Source organism: Tripterygium wilfordii, chromosome 3 (genome assembly GCF_013401445.1).
Source record: "Tripterygium wilfordii isolate XIE 37 chromosome 3, ASM1340144v1, whole genome shotgun sequence".
Taxonomy (NCBI): Eukaryota; Viridiplantae; Streptophyta; class Magnoliopsida; order Celastrales; family Celastraceae; genus Tripterygium; species Tripterygium wilfordii.
The window spans coordinates 804,680-824,726 of record NC_052234.1 but is presented as its reverse complement, the minus strand read 5'-3'; the positions used below and the strand labels follow the sequence as shown (position 1 = coordinate 824,726).

General features: G+C 37.1%; 2 protein-coding genes and 1 pseudogene across 5 annotated transcripts; 2 read left to right on the top strand and 1 right to left on the bottom strand.

Annotated features, from left to right (window-relative positions):
- Positions 1–489: 489 nt before the first annotated feature.
- Positions 490–3,071, top strand: LOC119986676 (2-methylbutanal oxime monooxygenase-like). Of its 3 annotated transcripts, none has more exons than XM_038831344.1 (3): positions 490–705; positions 1,048–2,263; positions 2,350–3,071. In XM_038831344.1, the coding sequence occupies exons 2-3, from the start codon at positions 1,349–1,351 to the stop codon at positions 2,965–2,967; spliced, it is 1,533 nt and encodes a 510-aa protein (XP_038687272.1). In that variant the 5' UTR covers positions 490–705; positions 1,048–1,348; the 3' UTR covers positions 2,968–3,071. The 3 variants fall into 3 exon arrangements, with proteins under 3 accessions (XP_038687272.1, XP_038687280.1, XP_038687265.1); XM_038831352.1 differs by having other exon boundaries at positions 1,045–2,263; XM_038831337.1 differs by having other exon boundaries at positions 490–2,263.
- A 2,956-nt stretch (positions 3,072–6,027) lies between these two features.
- On the bottom strand, positions 6,028–18,523 carry LOC119992840 (annotated as a pseudogene).
- LOC119995187 (glutamic acid-rich protein-like) lies at positions 12,462–14,105 on the top strand. 2 transcript variants are annotated; one of them, XM_038841608.1, is made up of 3 exons: positions 12,462–12,595; positions 12,686–12,790; positions 13,484–14,105. In XM_038841608.1, the coding sequence occupies exon 3, from the start codon at positions 13,488–13,490 to the stop codon at positions 13,980–13,982; it is 495 nt and encodes a 164-aa protein (XP_038697536.1). In that variant the 5' UTR covers positions 12,462–12,595; positions 12,686–12,790; positions 13,484–13,487; the 3' UTR covers positions 13,983–14,105. The 2 variants fall into 2 exon arrangements, with proteins under 2 accessions (XP_038697536.1, XP_038697535.1); XM_038841607.1 differs by having other exon boundaries at positions 13,471–14,105.
- Positions 18,524–20,047: the final 1,524 nt, after the last annotated feature.

Genomic DNA, 20,047 nt, shown 5'->3' with positions numbered 1-20,047 from the left:
GAGTTTAGATGAGTAGTTGTTACTATTTCAATAGTTTACTGGATAGTAATCCATATGAGGGTGGCACGAGTCTCTTGTAGAGGTGTCAATTTCATTTTGTCTAGGTAGTGACTAGTAAAATATATTCAGGTCAAAAGACTTTTTCAAATAAATAAATATACCAAAAATGGAAAAAAAAATTCAATCTGCTGAATCAACATGACAACATCAACGAATGAAAGTCTGCCACCAATGTCAACAAGACAACAACAGTGCTCTAGATTCTTAGGACACATGGACCCTAGCTGGTTGTTGCCAAGAACCACTAGGGCCTGCGCCAGAATAATAAGGTTAAAAAATTGTGAAACATACCGTTGACGTGGCAAACTGGTCGGTGCACTGCCAAGGACCACTAGGGGCAGCACCAGAATAACAAGGTTTTTAATTATAACTTGTGAAAAACAACCTTAATGAACCAATTTGGTGTTCTTTTTTGGGATAAATTTGAGATAATTTATTGATAATGAAAGAGAGATAAAGGACAGGCCTTCATAGAGATACAAAGCCTCCAAGCTAAACAAGACCCGTAAACCAGAACAACCACCATCCCAAAGCAAAAACATCAAGAGAGAGATTTTATGATACTGTCCGATTCCCACTTTCATGGTTGGGTCCAATGGTTATCGAAGTATTTCCCAAGAGATGACTGGATGCAACTCTAGCTAGGTACTTATCTTGCACTTCTTATCTCCCTTGTCTTCTTTCTTCTCCTCCTAGGATCTCTTTCATCCTCCCTATTCACCAGTTCTTCTGCCTTTCTATTTTCATCTTTTTTTCTAGCCTCCCCCAGGACCAATCTCTTTTTCAGATCTCTGCTCCCCTTTTTTTCTTTCACTTTTTTCCGCTTCATTTTGCTTATTCTTCTTGCGTCCTTTTCAAGAAAACTTGTCATATTTTCTCCTTCTACGTCCTTATCAGACTGTCACCCATCTTCCACCAGTGTCTGATGATGCGTATGCTCGACCTAACTGACCACGTGAATGTGTTCTTTCTTTCTTTTGACAGCAGACTTTGCTCGTTCTGAAGGAAAGGATAGCCACCAGGCCTGATCCCTGTGGAGTCTCAATTGAGTTCGGAGGACAATAGGTGGAATACGACTTTCAGGCGCTGAACCCATCCCATTAAACTGAACCCAGCAAGAGGACAAACTCGTTCAAGAGTTTCATAAATTGATGACTCTTTTTCATAAATACATTCTTTCGTAGATATTTCTGGTTCAGATGGCCCACTCCCTTGTATATTTAAGGAAGTGCGTCTTGCAGTATTTGGGCATCCAGCAATTACAACAAATACTGCATAACAAACAACAATGGCAATGGCCATCATTTCACTACAATGGCTTCCTACACTAGCCCTAATTCTCCTTCCAATTCTTGCTTTGCTTCTCATCAGAGGCAAGAAGAAGAAGAAGCAAGACCCAGGAGTGAAGCTCCCTCCAGGCCCTTCAAAGCTTCCAATCATTGGTAACCTCCACCAAGTTGGAAGCTTACCTTACAAGTCCTTGTGGAACTTGTCACAAAAATATGGCCCTGTAATGCAACTTCAACTTGGCAGAACCCCTGCAGTTGTTATCTCATCAGCCCAAGCCTTTAGGGAGGTCATGAAAGACAATGACCTTGAGACTTGTAGCCGACCTCTCTCTGTTGGTCCGGGCAAGCTTTCTTATAACTTTCTTGATGTGGCATTCTCTCCTTACTCTGATTACTGGAGGGAGATGAGAAAGCTCTTCATTTTCCAGCTCTTGTCGATGAAGAGAGTTCATATGTATTGGTATGCGAGGGAGGAACAGATTGAAAAGTTGATTGGTATCCTGTCCAATGCTGGTCCAAACCCAGTGAACCTTACTGAGTTGGTGTTCAATGTCATTGATGGCATCATAGGAACAGTTGCTTTTGGGAGAAATTATGGGCAATTGGAATTCAAACAGGGGTTTGTTAAAGTGATTGGTTCAGCCATGGACATGTTGAGCAGCTTCCACTGCGAGGATTACTTCCCAACAGCAGGAAGATTCATTGATATGGTGACTGGACAGTTCGCCAAGCGTGAGGAGACCTTCAAAGTTCTTGATGGCTATTTCGAGAAGGTGCTTAACCAACATATGGATCCCAAAAGGCCAAAACCAGATAGTAGCAATCAAGACATTGTTGATGTCTTGATCGAACTCATGAACGATCAAAACGCCTCTTTTAAGCTCACCAGAGAACATGTCAAGGCCATTCTCTTGGTAAACTGTTCTATCTTTCTCACAGACATTTTATCAAACACTACAAGTTCATATCAATTGACCAACATTCGCTAATATCTTCGCAGGACGTATTTGTTGGGGGTATAGATACAAGCTCAGTCACAACAACATGGGCATTCTCAGAGATGCTGAAGAACCCAAGAATCATGAACAAGGCGCAAGCAGAGGTAAGGGGGATTGTTGGTAAGGCAAAAAGAGTAGAAGGAAGCGACATTGAGAAATTCACATACTTGAAAAATATTGTCAAGGAAACATTCAGGAAACACGCACCAGTGCCTCTGTTAATCCCACGCGAGTGCATCAAACACTGCAAGATTAGTGGGTATGATGTTTTCCCAGGAACAACTATACTCACCAACACTTATGCAGTCGGAAGGGACCCAAAATGCTGGAAAAATCCGGATGAGTTCTTCCCAGAAAGGTTTGAGAACTCTGATGTTGATTTCAAAGGGGCTCATTTTGAGTTGGTGCCGTTTGGTGCTGGGCGCAGGATTTGCCCTGGCTTGGCTATGGGAACCACTGCTGTGCTCTACACTCTGGCTAATCTGCTTTATGGGTTTGATTATGAGCTCCCAAATGGGATGAAATTTGAAGACTTTCCATTGATTGAAACAGGTGGCCTCACCATCCACAACAAGCAAGACCTCATTGTCATTCCCAAGAAGTATCAGTGGAAAGATTAGGCCTTTTTTCTTCTACTTTTATGTCATGTTGAAGTCAATAATGAAATAAAAGACCATATGCAACAAATGTCTCTGTTTCGTATATGAAGTAAAGATAAAAAAAAGAAAAAAGAAGATAATTATTCTGAGCCCTTGGATTCACTTTTAGGGCATCCAATGATTATAAATTTGACATTCTCTCCCTTCTCACTGCTCACAAACTCTCTCATCCTGCAATCAACATGATCACCCCCTATGAAGATTACTAAATTATCATTTGTGCATGCGACAGACACTTTTTTTTTAATTTATTGGAAAACGGCCTAAGGAACAAAACTCAGTACCTTTGGCACGAACGTTCGAAGACTTCAAATGATCGGTTGTACATGAGTTTCTTTTCCGAGAACATTATTTTCACATGCAGGAAAGACCTAACGATAAACGTTAACATAGCCTAACATTTTATAACTTTGCTTATGCTTACAAATGGTGCTGACGTGGCACGAAATAAAGCCGGCAAAAACCATCTTAACCTAAATATCTCAAAACTTAAAATCAGTCTCTGCTCTGCCTTTATACGAATCGTATCAACTGGGGTTCTCCACATTTGTACAACGATTGAAGCATGGATCAAGACGATTGAATCCTAGATCAAGACGTATCAACTGGTGTGTCCTTGTTTGTATTTGTATGCATGGATTCTTGTTTGCCACTACTGTCGAGTCTGGACCACCAGCAACAATACAAATTTTTTTTGATTATAGTAAGTTTTGTGGTCCCTTCTTTCCATTTGTATGGATTCTTGTTTGCATGTGGTCCCATGCCAATTTTATTCATTTTTTAATATATGATTTAGGGTTTTATTCATTTCCCAATTTTATGCATTGTTGTTTATGGTGAAGGTACTTTCTTGCAAGTTAGGCATAAAAAGGAAGTCTATTGGTATTAGACCCGTGACAAGGTATGGTGGTGTTTTGAATGAAGTTGATCAAGGTTTGAGTGGTTTAATTTAGATAGTGTTCCAGTTGATAATGTTGTCCAGTCTGAGGTCAATGCTAGAGGGTCTGTGGTAGTCTCACCTCGTTCTGACTTACCTTTAGATGATGCTGACGATGATGTATTAGATGCATATATGTAAGATTTAGAAAAGAATACTTATGTTTGGGGAGAGGGTGTGGTGCATCTCCCATAGGTGCTGACCATCAACCAGCAAGCTCGTACTGTTATTCACTAATTGAAGCACAAATAATTAAAGAAGGCAGCCAAATATCAAACTCCTATAGCAGTAAAGACCAAGCCAAGTAGAATCACCCAAGGAAATGCCACAGAAGGCTAAAACTAGATAACCTTAGTTGTTCAGTACAAGGAATCAACAAACTAATCTCCAACAAATACAAACATCTCCATAGGTAACTAATCTGTCAATACAATGCGAAGGAGATGCAAAAACAAGAGAGGAAGGAATTACAAACCAACAGGGAGAACCCTAACACAAAGAAAGAAACTAAGAAAATCTAAGCTTTAACCAAAATATCCAAATCTGGCTTCTACGACACCCGCCGACCCTTTTGTATCACAAGAAGAAGAAGCTAATCATCACGGGCTTGGGCCTTTAAGTCTAGTCCAACCAAGTTGTTCCAAATTTCACACCCAACTGCGCTTTTTAAGTATAAGCCCACTGCATCAGGGTGATATATAGCAGTGAGGGTTACAGTGAAGAGGGATATAGTGATGATGAAGGTAATAATCGTGGTGATGATATAGAGGTGGGTAATGATGTCGGGTTGAAAGCAAATGATGATGATAATTCTGATGCATAATTTGTGTACGAGTCTGATGACTGTGGCATATTACTTTATGCACACGACAGTGATGATGAAGTTAGGGTAGGTAGGCATGGAAATCCAAAGTATGATCCTAGGCATGGAAATCCAAAGTGTGGACTTGGGCGGCATTTTCAACCTTTAGCAAAAATGATTCAATAGTAAATAACATGTCTGAGAGCATAAATTCAACGATATTGTCACATAGGGACAAACCAATCATTATAATCCTTGAGGAATTAAGAGTTGATGCTATGGATAGGCATGTGAAGCTTAGTCAATGTGGATATGGCAACATGTACATGCATGCCAATCATTACAATGCTTGAAGAATTAAGGGCTTGTGAAAATTGGATACTTATTTTAAACCGTTTGAAAAATGAGATATTTATTTTGAAACGTTTGAAAAATGAGTGATTGAGTTGGAATTTTCCTCAAAATTCAGTGACCAAAAGTTGTGTTTCCCCAATAGTGGTATGATTTATTTAAATATTTACTTTCAAGAGTTAGAAATGTAAAAAAGAGTATTTATACACTTAAACATTTCCTTTCAAGAGTTAGTGATGTAAGACTATCCCACATCGATAAAACTAGAGTTCCAAGTGCAGCTTATAAGGACAGGTAATTCTCTCTCTGTAAATCATAATTTTGGGTTATGAGTTAGACCCAAACTTATGACGTTGGGTTTGAGCCCAGGCCCACAAAACCCTCTTGGGCGTGTGAGGCCTCACTGCATATATAAGTAAGATACATAAAGAAGAGTATTTATAGACTGAAATCAAACAAATTTTACCTTACGATTTTTTTAATGGGTTAGATTGTATAATTCAGAATATTGAACAACTTTCTTCTAATTAATTTCTTAACTAAATATAGAGCAAGTAAAGTAATAGTGGTATGGTTTGTTTAAATATTTCCTTTCAAGAGTGTTTTTTTTTTTTTTTTTGAAAGGGTTACCCCATTTTTCCTTTCAAGAGTTAGATACATAAAGAAGAGTACTTAAAACACTTACATCAAACAAATTTGAAATATTCCTATTAAAGTTTTTATTATTTTGGTTGCAAGAAATAAAATAAAATAAAGAGTCTCATAATTTCTCAGTAATTCATTGACTACAACCATTAAAGAATATTACATGCATATCCTTCAAGGTGATAAGATCAACAGTACTACTGATTTCATTTTTTTATAATAACTTTCAAACGAGACTTGCTAGCCAACTCGCATAGACACATATGTGTAGTTTACAAATGATTAATTAGTTGGATGTAGGGTATAGCTGTGGAGCCAAACGAGGCATAGCAGAAGCAGTAAATGGATTAACCAGGGAAAGCTCGTCCTCAACCTCGCTAAGATCAATCTCAGTCGCACCACCGGTGGTGTCCAATCAAAACATTGAAGAACCCTCGCTAAAAACATATATAGTAGTCATACAAGTCCCATGAAGAGCCGCAATGCAACCTCGTCTTCGAATACTAAATGAGATAAACCTCAAATCATGCTCCGTCAACATCACATCTTGTCCTTTCATGTGCTGTTCTGGGTCGTACTTTAGTGGTTCCTTCCAGACCTTCGGGTTTCGACCCAGCCCATATCGACTCAGCATTGCATGGCTTCCTTTTGGGATGAAGTAACCTGCGACAATGGTGTCCTGGATTGCTATGTGTGGCACATTGAATGGAGAATATGGGTGGAGCCCGATTGACTCCCTTGCACATGCCTTGCACATCCCTTGCACATGCCTTGACAAATATATATATATATATAGCAGCTTGATTAAATAGAAAGAAAGACTTACAGCAGCTTGGTTCTTGATCTCATCTGGAGTGAGCAAGGGTTTGCCATGACTGTCATTGAGAGTGAAAAGAACATCGAGAAGGTCCTCCATATGCTTTCGTTGACCAGTCCTCCATTCTCCATATCTCTCGTCAATTATAGGATTTTGATAATCCCTAATTGTCTTATTCGCATCCTTCACTATCTTTTCTTGTCCATCAAGATTCAACCCTCGCAGAAAAGGCAAGTAATCAGATATCACTACAAGAAAACACAGATTTAGTGACGGAAAATAGTGACGGAAATTATTTCGTCGCTAAATTAGTAATTAGCGACAGAAAATCATTGACTTGCTGTCGCTAAAGTCAAAAAAAGCAATGGCATTTTAGTGACGGAATTAATGACGGAAAATTCCGCCGCTAATATATTCCGTCGCCAAATCCCTCACAAATTCGGACCGCGTTAGTTGGCAACGGATATTAGTGACGGATATTTTCTTTCGTCGCTAAATATGGAGACGGAAATATTATTCCGTCGCTAAATTGAGAACATTGTAAAATTAGGGGCGGAAAATATGTTTTGTCGCTAATATTTGCGACGAAATTGGATTTCTGTCACAATTTTAGCGACGGAACTTATTTTTCGTCACAATTTTAGCGACGGACTAATATGTCCGTCGCAAATATTCCGTACACTGACAATTGAATTAAAATATCATTCAATTTTACGAAGTTAACGATGGAATACAATTGTCGTCGCCAACATTAGCGACGGAATATAATTTCCGTTGCTAAATTTTCGTACACTGACTTCTGTCAAAAAGTTTTTTTGGCATATTTGGTTGAATTAGTGACGGATTGTACTTTCCGTCACTAACTTTAGCGATGGAAACTAGATTCCGTCGCTAAATCAGCTTTATCTAAAGAAATCAATTTGCTTTATACTAACATCTAGGACATAAAATTTTGCTTTATAAGGACGTAAGGACATAAAAATTGATTCTTCAGCATTGATTATTCTGACAATATTCAGAAGATTTTTTTTCTTGCACAATTAGCAACGGAATTGAAATTCCGTCACTAATTTTTTTATACAGAAAACTTTCTTTAGGTCTTCATTGTCAGTTGCACCATTCTTTCATGTTTGCATTCTCTTAACTCCATTCTCTCTCATTTTTTAATCTCTTCATCCCATTCTTCTTCTTTGCTACCCCTAAATTTCGTCTTTAATTTTTTATACAGAAAATCTTTCTTTATGTCTTCATTGCCAGTTGCACCCTTCTCTCATCTTTGCATTTTCTTAGCTCCATTCTCTCTCATTTTTTAATCTCTCCATCCCATTCATCTTCCTTGCTACCCCTCTTTCTTATTCTTCCGTTCACATTTTGTTTTTTATTTATTATGGAAGTGCCTAAGTATCGGACGTGGATGTACAACAGAGTTGGACCCGGTCGGGTGGGAATTACTGATGAGTTCTTGAGTGGGGTGGAGGAGTTCATTGATTATGCAAGCAAAAAAAATTCAGAATTTGAAAATACAGGAAAGATAAGGTGTCCATGTATGAAGTGCAAATGCATACGATTTCGGAGTTTGGATGATATAAGGATGCACCTATACAAAAAAGGTTTTCAGCCCGGATATTATTATTGGACTTCTCATGGTGAAGAAATGTCGAACATTCCCCATGTAGCGGCTGTTGATGTGCCAGAAGATGCTGCAAATTATTACTGGCAAGATGGTGATCAAGCTAATTTCAATCCATACGAGCAGATGGTAATGGATGCTGCTGGACCATCGGTTAGGGATGAGTTATTACAAGGAGATAATTACAACCAACAGTTTGTGCCGGAACCTCCTAATCCCGATGCGCAAGGTTTCTTTGACATGTTGTCTGCTGCCCAAGCTCCATTGTGGGATGGATGCAAGTCGCACTCAGAGTTGTCTGCTGCGATGAGGCTTTTAAGCATTAAAGCTGATTACAATATGCCGCAGGGTTGTTTCGATGATGTCGTCCACCTTATGAAAGAGACGATGCCTACAGATAATAGGATGCCTGTAAATTTCTATCAAACCAAGAAGTCGGTGTCTAAGCTTGGACTTGGGTATCAACGAATCGATTGTTGTACAAATGGTTGTATGATATTCTATAAAGACGACGCAAATGAGAAGCAGTGCAAATTTTGCGAGGCAGACCGTTACAAACCACGGAGAACTGGACGTGGAAATTTCAAGGAGATTCCGATTAAACGTATGTGGTACCTACCACTAATTCCCAGGCTTCAGCGACTTTTTAGTTCAACAGTGACAGCAAAAGAGATGAGGTGGCATTATGAGCATCAAAGTGAGGCCGACATGTTGTGTCATCCTTCTGATGGAGAAGCATGGAAGCACTTTGATCAAACATATCAAGATTTTACTTCAGAACCGCGGAACATAAGATTAGGTTTATGTGCAGATGGTTTCACTCCTTTTGGACAATCTGGAAAGAACTACTCATGTTGGCCAGTCATTTTGACTCCTTATAATTTACCTCCTGGGATGTGCATGAAAAGGGAGTTTATGTTCCTGACAGTAATCATTCCAGGTCCCCAAAATCCGAAGAGCAGAATCGATGTTTATCTCCAATCAAGAGTATCCTCGAATTTCAATCTTCAATCAACCTGGTCGTCTTGTTGGACCAGCTGGTAGGCGCTACCTCACTGACAGAGAATACAGTGCAGCAACATTATACTTATTTCTGAATTGTGACATTGTCCAACCTTTTATCAAGTAAGTTATTATAAATTGTTAAAAAAATTTGTTGAGTAATCATACTCTAACTGAATTTTTAAATGATATTTTTAATTTGTTGTAGCATGTACACGAATTTCGTGCGAGCATCAGTGCCAGCATTGAATGACGATGCAATCGACTATCAAATTGAGATAGGTTTTGCATCATGGTTCAGACAATACGTAAGTATTAGCTTATTATAATAAAATGACATAGTTTTAATAAAATGACATAGTTTTAATAAAATAAAATAATATATGCTGATTAACCTGTATTTTTCATGTTTAAGGTTCATGAGCCACAGAATGGGATAACCGATGACATAGTACGAAGTGTGGCAAGAGGACCATTGAGGAGTGTTGAGATTTGGCATATGTGTTACGTCAATGGATACAAATTCGACACCGATGCGAGGAGCGAAGGCAAGTCAACAATCAATAACGGTGTATGCATACGGGGGACCGATTATGGACAATCAGAAAATGACTACTATGGAGTACTGAAAGAGATTGTTCAATTGGAATTAACAGGACTACCGATAAAGAAAATTATTCTTTTTAATTGTGAGTGGTTCGACCCAACTCCTAATCGAGGTATGCGAATCCATAAACATAATGGTCTTGTCGAGGTTAAACATAGAGGAAGGTACAACAAGTTTGATCCATTTATAATTGCACAACAAGCGGAGCAAGTTTACTTTGCTCCTTATCCATAAGGGATACGTGATCGACAAGATTGGTTGGCCGTGATTAAGACAAAAGCCAGGCACACAATTACTGGACAATCAAATCAAGTCGATGATGCCTTTCAAGATGATGAAGTTCCAGTTGAGCCAGTTAGACTAGACACTGACCAATTGGATTCTCTAGTAGACAATGAAGCTGAACCCGAGGAAGTTCTGGACGAATACTCTACAAGACAATTAATGATTGAGGAAGAGAATGATGAAGATGATGAAGAATTGCAATCGTATGATTCGGAGACAGAGGAAGAGTCAGAAAATTATGAAGAATGTTATGAAGATGATTAATAATGTGTATTTGCTTATTTTTCAATACTTTACTTATTATTTAAATGCTTGTAGACAAAGAAAAAATTTTAAAAATCATTATATAATTATCTTATGAATTTAGAAGTAGAAACAAAGACGTTACTGTATGTTACTTATTATTTAATTTCTTGTAGATAAAGAGAAAATTATTAAAAAATCATTATATAATAAAAAATGAAAATTTAGAAGTTAAAAAAATTCTTTACTTATAATTTAATTTATTTTATACAAATTCAAAAAATTTTAAAATCATTATACAACAACAAATCTTATTTAGAAGAAAAATATTATACTCTTGTCGCTAATGTTATTTGAATAGAGACGGACAAAAGTTTCGTCACTAATGAAATTCGAATAGCGACGGACTATCAATTTCCGTCACGAATGAAATTTGAATGGCAACGAACTATTTTGTGTTGCTATTATTAAGCAAAAAAAAAGGTCAGAGGCAATAAAAATAAGCTATTTCGCACGAAGTCGTCCTTGTTCTTTCTTTTCTCTCTCTGTTCTCACCTCCCACCACTGCCCTCAGCCCCTCACCATCCACCACTACCCACAGCCATTCACCACTGCAGCAACGGTTAACCACTGAAGCCACCACCCACGACTGAGATCACCGTCCACCACCGACCGTGTATAACCAGAGAACGAACGGTAATTATTGTGTTACTTTTGTTGGTTGAGGTAAGTGAAAGTTCGATGTTCTTGCTTTCATGATCCTATGCACTGATTAATTGAGATTATAGACCATTTGAATCTAATTGGTCCAATTTCTTTCTACAATATCATATCTGGAGTTTCTTTATGCTAGGGTTCCTAGATGTCATATTTAGGGATTTTTAGATCTAATCTCTTATTGTGCCTTTTTCACTGATAAATTATTTCTTTCGATCTAATGCATATTGTATGACTTTTTCGTTGGATTATTATTGTGCCTTCCTTATATTACGGCGCCTCCTTCCTTGGGCCCTTTTGCTGTTGTTTTGAAGTTTGGATTCTAGCTTTTGTAATGGCTGGAATTGAGTCTTCAAAAGTCATGTCAACAATTCATGAAAAGGGCTTTGACTTTAGAATCCAATATTTGTTTGCAAATGCGTTACAAAGAAGCATAATTTTTATTAAAAAAAAACACTTGGTAATATGATTCAAAAGTCATGCCAACAATTCTCTGATGCATTTTGTTATTTTTATATACAGTAGCCATTGCACTCCAAGTAGCGGCATCTTTTCTTACCATGTTTTAAATTTTGGTGTTGTTTAACTGTAGATGTCTAGGGAGCAGACCAGCGATCGTAGTCATCTTCCATCTAGTCGAGGTTGAGGTCGTTATCATCATCAACCTGGATCCAATAGATTGTCAGTGGATCATACTTCGCCTCACAGCACATCCGCATCTCCCTCCTCTGTCAATTCACTTCACCCGCATATCGCATCCTATCCACACAGGATATCACCTCCTCATTTATACACCTCTGAGATGTGGACGCAGCATCCATCATCGCCCTTCTTCCCTCAAAACATGCCCCCTACCCCACCTACACCCACCACCAATATCCCGCCAACAGACACGCAAGCAGCTGGTGCCTCATCCCAGCAGGCTGGGGCGACAGATATGGATCATAAAATCTGGATACGACCATATACCGACTCTGCGTAAGTACATTTTTCATTACCTAGCTTATTTTTTATACCTCAATTACATAAATATTGACGCTACTAATATGTTCTTCTTTTTAATTTTTAGTTTTGAGCCTTCTTCCATTCATAGGAGGATGACTAAGATTTTGAAGAGCAAGTACAAGCATCTTTGCAACACATGGAAGAGTGTTCCTCAAGAGCAAAAGGATATATATTTTGAGGAGTTCACACTAAGTATAATTATCTTACAAAATTTTTTCCTTTAATTAATATATGATAATTTATGTTCACTGAATTTTTATATTTTGCAGAAAAATTTTAGATGGGATCCTGCAAATGAGTGTGAAGTAATAAAAGTGTGGAATAGGAAGAATGCGGGGTTATTCCGGGGAATGATGGAGAAGGTTCGGAAGGGGGATGACATTGGTGAATGGATTTCTGAGAGCATTAGAGGTCAACTTCGTGAGATTTGGGTGGATCCAGAGTATGTGAAGAAAAGGGAGAAGGGAAAGATGAACCGCTCCTCTAGCGCTGGTGGGACCACTCATACTGGCGGCTCTATTTCACACTCAGAGCATTATAAGAGATTGGTAAAAATTATAATTTTTAATAAAGTTTATATTTCAATGATGAGTCTAATATAAAATAAAATTTGACTTACCTTTTAACTTGCATTGCAGCTAGAAGAATTAGGTCGGGAACCCACCAGTATTGAGCTCTTTCTTCGTACCCATCAGAAAAAGGGTACGCAAGATCTCGTCGATACACGAGCAACAAAAGCTGTGGTAAGTAATATATATTTTATCATCAGTTGCTGTCATAAATAAAAATCAATGCACTTTATATTTGTTGCAGCATGATATGTGTTTTATGTTCTGTTTGCACCGATTAATGGTCACAAAGAAGCCCAACATTATCTTTGAGTCTCTCTGGCAGGTGCATTATAATGTTAGCATGCATATTTTTTTTTTCTTTGTCTGATCCATTAGAGTTGTCTGCTATGTTGCAAGGGAGTTTGTTTGTATAAAAATATTATACTGTATGTGGAGATGTGAGTAGTGGTGAGTAGTTTGTGTTCACTATACTACTTGTGCATTGAACTTCAAGGTTTAACGCTTTCAAAAGAAAAAAACAACCCATTACTTTATTACTTGATTATAAACTTAGACTCACATTACTTTATTACTTGATTTTCTACTGATCTTTGTTTCTATTGTAGACTCACGTTATTTTATGTAAAATTCTGTTATTTGATTTCTTTTAATTTACAATACCTTCATTCTCAACTTATATATAAGATAGATATACAATTTGAATATATATAATATAATATTTACTTTGTGATGATCTTTGAGCATAAGCTATGCTAGTAACTTTTTTCACCAGATATTGTATATTTCACACACTGTTATCGATCCCTTATCATGAATTAAATATTATATTAATTTTTTACTTTTAATATAGGATGACTACAATAGGTTGATGGCTTCTCGATCATTGAGCTCTGATGCTGGTAGCGAGACAGCTTTTCAGCCAGCGGATGAGACTTCAATATTCATAGAGGCGGTTGGGGGGTACAACAAGAAAGGTCGTGTTTACGGTCTTGGATCAGAGTCGCGTCGTTTGCGCTACTCATCATCTCCCTCCTTCGGATCACAGTCTCAGTATAGCCAGCAGGAGATGGAGGAGCGCGTGGCTCGGATGAACGCCGAGTTACATGAGCAACTTTTAGATCAGCGACATACGATTGTTAACTTGGAGCAACGGTTAGAGTCACAAGACCAGAGGATGATTGAACAAGAAAAAAAGATGCTTGCACAAAGTCAGATGATGCAGAATATATGTGCTCAGTTTGCTATGCAAACCCCTGGTGTTGGCCCCGTCGATGACCGCGATAATAATGATGATGCTGTGGATGATGATGAGGATGATGACGATGAAGATGAAGATGAGGATGAGAATGAGATTCTCGGGTAGTTGAATTTGTTTTGTTCAGCCTAAGTGGTTGAATTTGTTTTGTTTTTGTTCAACCTGGTTGGTTGAATTTATTTTGTTATACCTGTTTTAATTTAAGATAATTGACAATCTGTTATGGAGATATTTTTATATAATTTTTACTTATTTTAAATTATTTTTTGTCATTTTAATATAAGTATCTTAATTTAATAATATTAATTATATTATTGATAATAATTTAGAAAATATTAAAATATAGAAACTAAATATTGTAAAATAATTAAAAATATTAACGAAAGAAATATTTTGTCACAAAATTGATTCTATTTTTCAATTTTCAATAATTACACTTTTTCAGAAAATCAAATTTATAGTTTTGCGTCGGAATTTTGTTACAATTCCGTCGTTGAAGTAATATTATATTATTATTAAAAATAATAAAAGAAACATTATTTAATTACTTATCGACGGAATGTCCGTCGCTAAAATTATATCGTAATAATATTAAATATAAGGAAAAAAATTATTAATTGATTAGCGACAGAATATCCGTCGATAAAGGCGATGCCAATTAGCGACGACATATAGTTCGTCGCTAATTTGGCAATGACTAATCCGCCGCTATATGTCGTCGCAAAATTATTCCGTCGCTAATATTCCGTCGCTACTCCGTCACGAATTCCGTCGATAAATTTCCGTCACTAAATTCCATCGTTAAAATTTTGCGACGAGCAATTTAGCGACGACATAATTTCCGCCGCCAATTCCATCGCTAATGAATTTAGCGACGGAATTTCTTCGATTTGTGACGGAATTTTCCGCCGCAAAATGTCTTGTTTCTTGTAGTGTATACAAAATGAGTATATATAATTAATTGCTGTAAAAACGGCCTTAACATGCTTAATCTCATCAGGCCCAGGCCCACCGTCCTTCGTTTGCTCCCCAAAGTATCTCCTACTAAACGACATCTTCCTCATCTCATTACCACAGTAATGTTGTGTCGCAACCGGGGTCACGACGCGGACCGACGAGGAAAGGATGAAAAATGATTTAGAGTCGCCACCAATTGATTTAAGTGCAATTGGACACTAAAAAATGGTCTACGAACCAGAAAATGGGTAAGGGGGTTTATTGAGTGTGGGGAAGGTGTTAAGCACCCCACAACTCCCTAAAAGGTTACCTAGATTGATCTATGTGTTTTTTCTTGAAAAGTTGTTTGTCCAATATAGATGATATTTTGATTTGAAAAGATAACATAATTAAAGCATAGGCAGGAGCTGAATGTCATCAAGTCCTCCTCCTAATTAACTTCAATTTAGTTACCATTATGTTTTCGAGTACAAATGATACCTTAATTTGAAGAGATAACATAATTAAAGCCTAGGCAGGAGCTGAATGTCATCAAGTCCTCCTCCTAATGAACTTTAATTTAGGTATCTAGTAAATTGATTTATCATTGTGTTTAGAAATACAAATGACACTTTAATTTGAAAAGATAATATAATTAAAGCCTAGGCATGAGCTGAATGTCATCGAGTCCTCCTCCTAATGAACTTTAATTTAGGTATCTAGTAAATTAAATTACCATTTACATTTGCTTAAATAAGGATAACACAATTAAAGTCTAGGCAGGAGCAGAATGTCATCAAGTCCTCCTCCTAATTGACTTTAATGTAATATCCATTAATTTGTTTATGAAAAGTTGGTAAAGACGTGGTTGTTGAATTGACGGATTTGCGGAAAATGATCTATGCATACAATTCTAATATACATTCTAAACATGCATCCTAAACTAATAACCCCTAACATGCATATTAATCAATTTAAATATGCATAAATATAAATTACACTACTCTACACTACTTTTCATTATTTTTCCACTGTACTATTACATGGCTTACATTTACAAGGATATACATGCCCAACAAAAATAAAGTAAAAATATATACAAATAATGAAATATAAAAAAAATGCAAATATAAATATGGCCCATGGAGCCCATTAATTGCTCAAACCCGGTCCAATCTCCAAATAAGCTCTCCAGCCCAAATGAAGATCCATTGCAGTCGAGTCCATAAATCAAGCAAGAGAATGATCAAAATTAGAGGCTTAAACATAATCAAGATTCATATTAATAACAAGCTTCCATTAACAGTTTCTCTCATACGAACATACATATAAACACTACACCAAATCCGAATGATAGGAACAAGAGCCAAAACCAACTTGCATTATATCTCTATAGCACATCATGGATTCAAGCAAGTATAATACCAAACGATATAACAAAGCTCATAGATTATCAACCAAATACAATAGCCAACATCACTGAATGAGATCAAAGCAAGCATGATCAAAATACTAGCAGAGAACCAGACCCCATTCCTTATACCCAAAACACGTTCCATATACTTTATACCAAAAACAAAACAACAAATATGTGGCATCACAACATAGATCTAGGCTGAAAAACCGATTCATTTATCAACAGGATACAAACTAATAAAATTCCAGCCAGCATATTGTAACTCATTTCATCATTACTAATCTCACAAGGCAGAGCATCGAACCACATATAAACAACATCAAAAGTGACACATTGTTTTTGGTGCTAACTACAATGCATTCTCCAGCCAAATAAACAGTAACTCACAGCAAAAATTATCGGAGGATAACACAAATGACAAATAGGGAAGATCACGAAGAACTCAAACCATGCTAGCAGGAGAATCAAACAATACCCAGGAATTAACAATCAAGTATTAAGATGAGCAGCAGAAAAATATCAAGAATAGAACCAATCATAAACCAAAGAAATTTCAGAAATATAACCAGTAAAATCAATTATCATTCTCAACATCCAAACTCAAGTATCGAAACCAAAGAGTGAACCAGCACCACCTCAAAACAAACAGAAACTCATATATCAAAACCGAACATGTTTTCAGCACAAGAATCGAATCAAAGCAGGAAAATCAGAGAAAAGAACTGGAAACTTAAGTATAAACAGATTATTACTCTTGAAGGCTAGATTCGGATTGCGCGAAACCCTCTTCTCCCGATTTCGTCTCTAGTTTGCGTCTGCCTTTCACCCTTCCTCTGGTGCAGCCGCTCTTCTTCTTGGCCTCTTCCTCTTTTATGCAACTGGTTCCCTTTTACTCCCTTGGTTCCCCTATCAAGAATCCTTCCTTCTTTATCTCTCACGGTTTCTTTCTCTGTTTGCTCTCTTCTCCCTCTTTTTCTTTCTCCCTTTCTCCCTTTTTCTCTCAAAAAAATCTTGCACGATTTTTTTCCTTTTTCTTTTTCTTTGTGCGGCTCCTCCCCTCTCTTTTTAACATATCTTCTATTTCATAAAAATCCCAAAATGCCCCCAAAACCCTATTTTTCTCTCCTTCTCTAAAACCCTCAAGACTTACATTTTTTGTCTTTTCCTTATTTTTGTGAAACCCTAATAAAGGAACCACCTTTCTCTCTTAAGGATTTTCTTTTGTTTATTATTTATTTAATTGTCCTATTTTTTAGATATTTTATAGGGTTTAGATATTTTGGGTTTAGGTTTAAATTTTTATGGGCTTACGGTCCAAGAGGTGGGCCTTAGGACTTTTGTATGCTTATGGGTCCAAGAAACAGACTTTGAATTTTTTGTGAGATTACGGGCTCCAGAACGGGCTTTTGAATTATTATTATTATTATTGTATTTTTTAATTTTTTAATTTTTTCTATATTTTAATTTTTCTATTTATTTTATTTATTATTATTATTATTATTATTTTTTTTTTTTTTTTGGGGGCTGGAAGAAAACCGGGTACTACATGTTGTGTTGCAATTCTTATGTTAACATCATTGTTCTTCTTGTATTGGTTATCGACATAGAAGACGAGGTTATCACTCTCTTCAGCTCTCTTGTCATGAAGCCACTTGTGCCTAGCAGGACATATGATCTCGGGCACCAAGATTTTCCTCATTTTCTTCCATTGCTCGTTGGAAGGCACAACGATTGTCGTCATGTATCCACCACTTAATGCATGTGCCGACACCGAAAGTGGCCGGTCGACGAAGTTTGCATCCTGCTTCTTAAGCATTTCCCGAGCGATTTCCGGGCAAAGTACAGGGATGATGTTGGTGTTTGCAAGACGAATGCAAGCGATGTCGGTGTTCATTTCCTTCATCATTTGGTGTATCCATCGGAATGTGGGCTTGAAACGGAGGGTTTCGGGGATGTTGCCTAGAATAGGCCATGGGGTGGGTCCTGGTGGGAGTGGAAGGCCCTTGCTAACCTTTCTAAGTGTTAACCTTCGTTTGAGTTTCAAAATGCCAATAATGGAGACAAGGCATGCGAGTATTAGGGTTTTGAAGTTGCTGTTGGTAGTGGTGTTTGTGGTGGTGGAGGCAAGGATGCTAAGAGGAGCTGCGGTTGTGATGCTAGTATTCATCTTGTTTTTCTCTAAACGATGCAAGTGTAAGGCTAATAAGAGAAGGAATACTAAGTTGCTCAACATGCTTGTATTTGTCCAGGTATATATATAGCGTTCAGAAGTGATAGGAATCTCTATAACTGACATGTCACTCTTGATTTAATCACCAAGTTATATGAACCCCTACACTTACTTCAATTAAGAGATAAGATAAATTATTGAGATCTCATTTACTTTGGATCCCTAACATTTTTGTATAGGGTGTGGCCAGTTGCTAATTAAAAATTCCTTTTTCAATTGTGAATAAAAAAAGTTAAAATGTGGCCAGCATGATAGACACGTATATGTGCACAGTTGGTCGTACACACGTGCTACAAATGCATGCATGAATAGATACATCATACATGAATGGCGCGCGTAACTCGTTTATTATATATCATGGTTTTCATTTGGTTTTCACCGCCTTTTTCTTCCAATTGGCTGAATCAACATCAATGAATGAATGTCTTCCACTAATGTCAACAAGACAACACGACTCTCGAAGTCTACTTTTATCTTATGGCACATGAATCCTAGGCGCTGGTTGTCGCATGCCAAGAACCACTAGGGCCAGCGCCAGACTAATAAGAACCACCAGTTGTTGCCAAGAACGATTGGTGGTTGTTCTTCTCTTCCCCTTTTCTATCGTAATAAAATATCTCTGACTTATCAAAAAAACCAACCTTAACGTAGCAATCTAAACAAGACAATTTATTGATAATGAAAGAGGGATAAAGTACAGGCATTGGCACAGGGATACAAAGCCCCCAAGCTAAACAAGACCCGATAGCCAGAACAACAATCCTCCCAAAGTAAAGACATCAAGGCAGAGGACCAACACAACAAGTAGTGGTGTATTTATAGACTGAAATCAAACAAATTTTACCTTATTAAAATTTTGTTGAATGGGTTAGATTGTATAATTCACAATATTGAACAACTTTCTTCTAATTAATTTCTTAACTAAATATAGAGCAAGTAAAGTAATAGTGGCATGCTTTGTTTAAATATTTCCTTTCAAGAGTTCTTTTAAAAAGGGTTAAGCACCATTTTTCCTTTCAAGAGTTAGATACATAAAGAAGAGTATTTATACACTTACATCAAACAAACTTGAAATATTTAAGTTTTTTATTATCACAACACGTTGGGTGGTTGATTTTTATGTCATGTTTAATTAATGAATGTCATTCTTTCAATAAAATAATGTGTCTCATAATTTCTCCATAATTCATTGACAAAAACCATTAAAAATATTACATATCCTTCAAGGTGATAAGATCAAACTAGCTAGCTCGCACAGACACATATATGTAATTTGGAAATGATTAATTAGTTGGATGTAGGGTATAGATGCGGAGCCAAACGAGGCTTGGCAGAAGCAATGAGTGGGTTAACAAGGAAAAGCTCGTCCTCAGCCTCGCTAAGATCAATCTCAACAACACCACTAGGTGGTGTCCAATCAAAACACTGAAGAAGCCTCGCTAAAAGCATATATTAAAGAGGAAATTAAGGAGGATGTTAAGGAGGATATTAAGGAGGATATCAAGGAACATGTTAAGGAGGATATCAAGGAGGATATCAAGGAGAATATATTATTGATTCCATTACCTTAAATGCATGCATAAATTAGGC

What these genes read in the sequence shown, in the direction of transcription:
- LOC119986676 (XM_038831344.1), top strand. Translation starts at nt 1,349, where the DNA reads ATGGCAATGGCCATCATTTCACTACAATGGCTTCCTACACTAGCCCTA. An exon ending in ATGTCAAGGCCATTCTCTTG is followed by an intron (nt 2,264 to 2,349) that starts GTAAACTGTTCT and finishes ATATCTTCGCAG; the next exon opens with GACGTATTTGTTGGGGGTAT.
- LOC119995187 (XM_038841608.1), top strand. Translation starts at nt 13,488, where the DNA reads ATGGCTTCTCGATCATTGAGCTCTGATGCTGGTAGCGAGACAGCTTTT.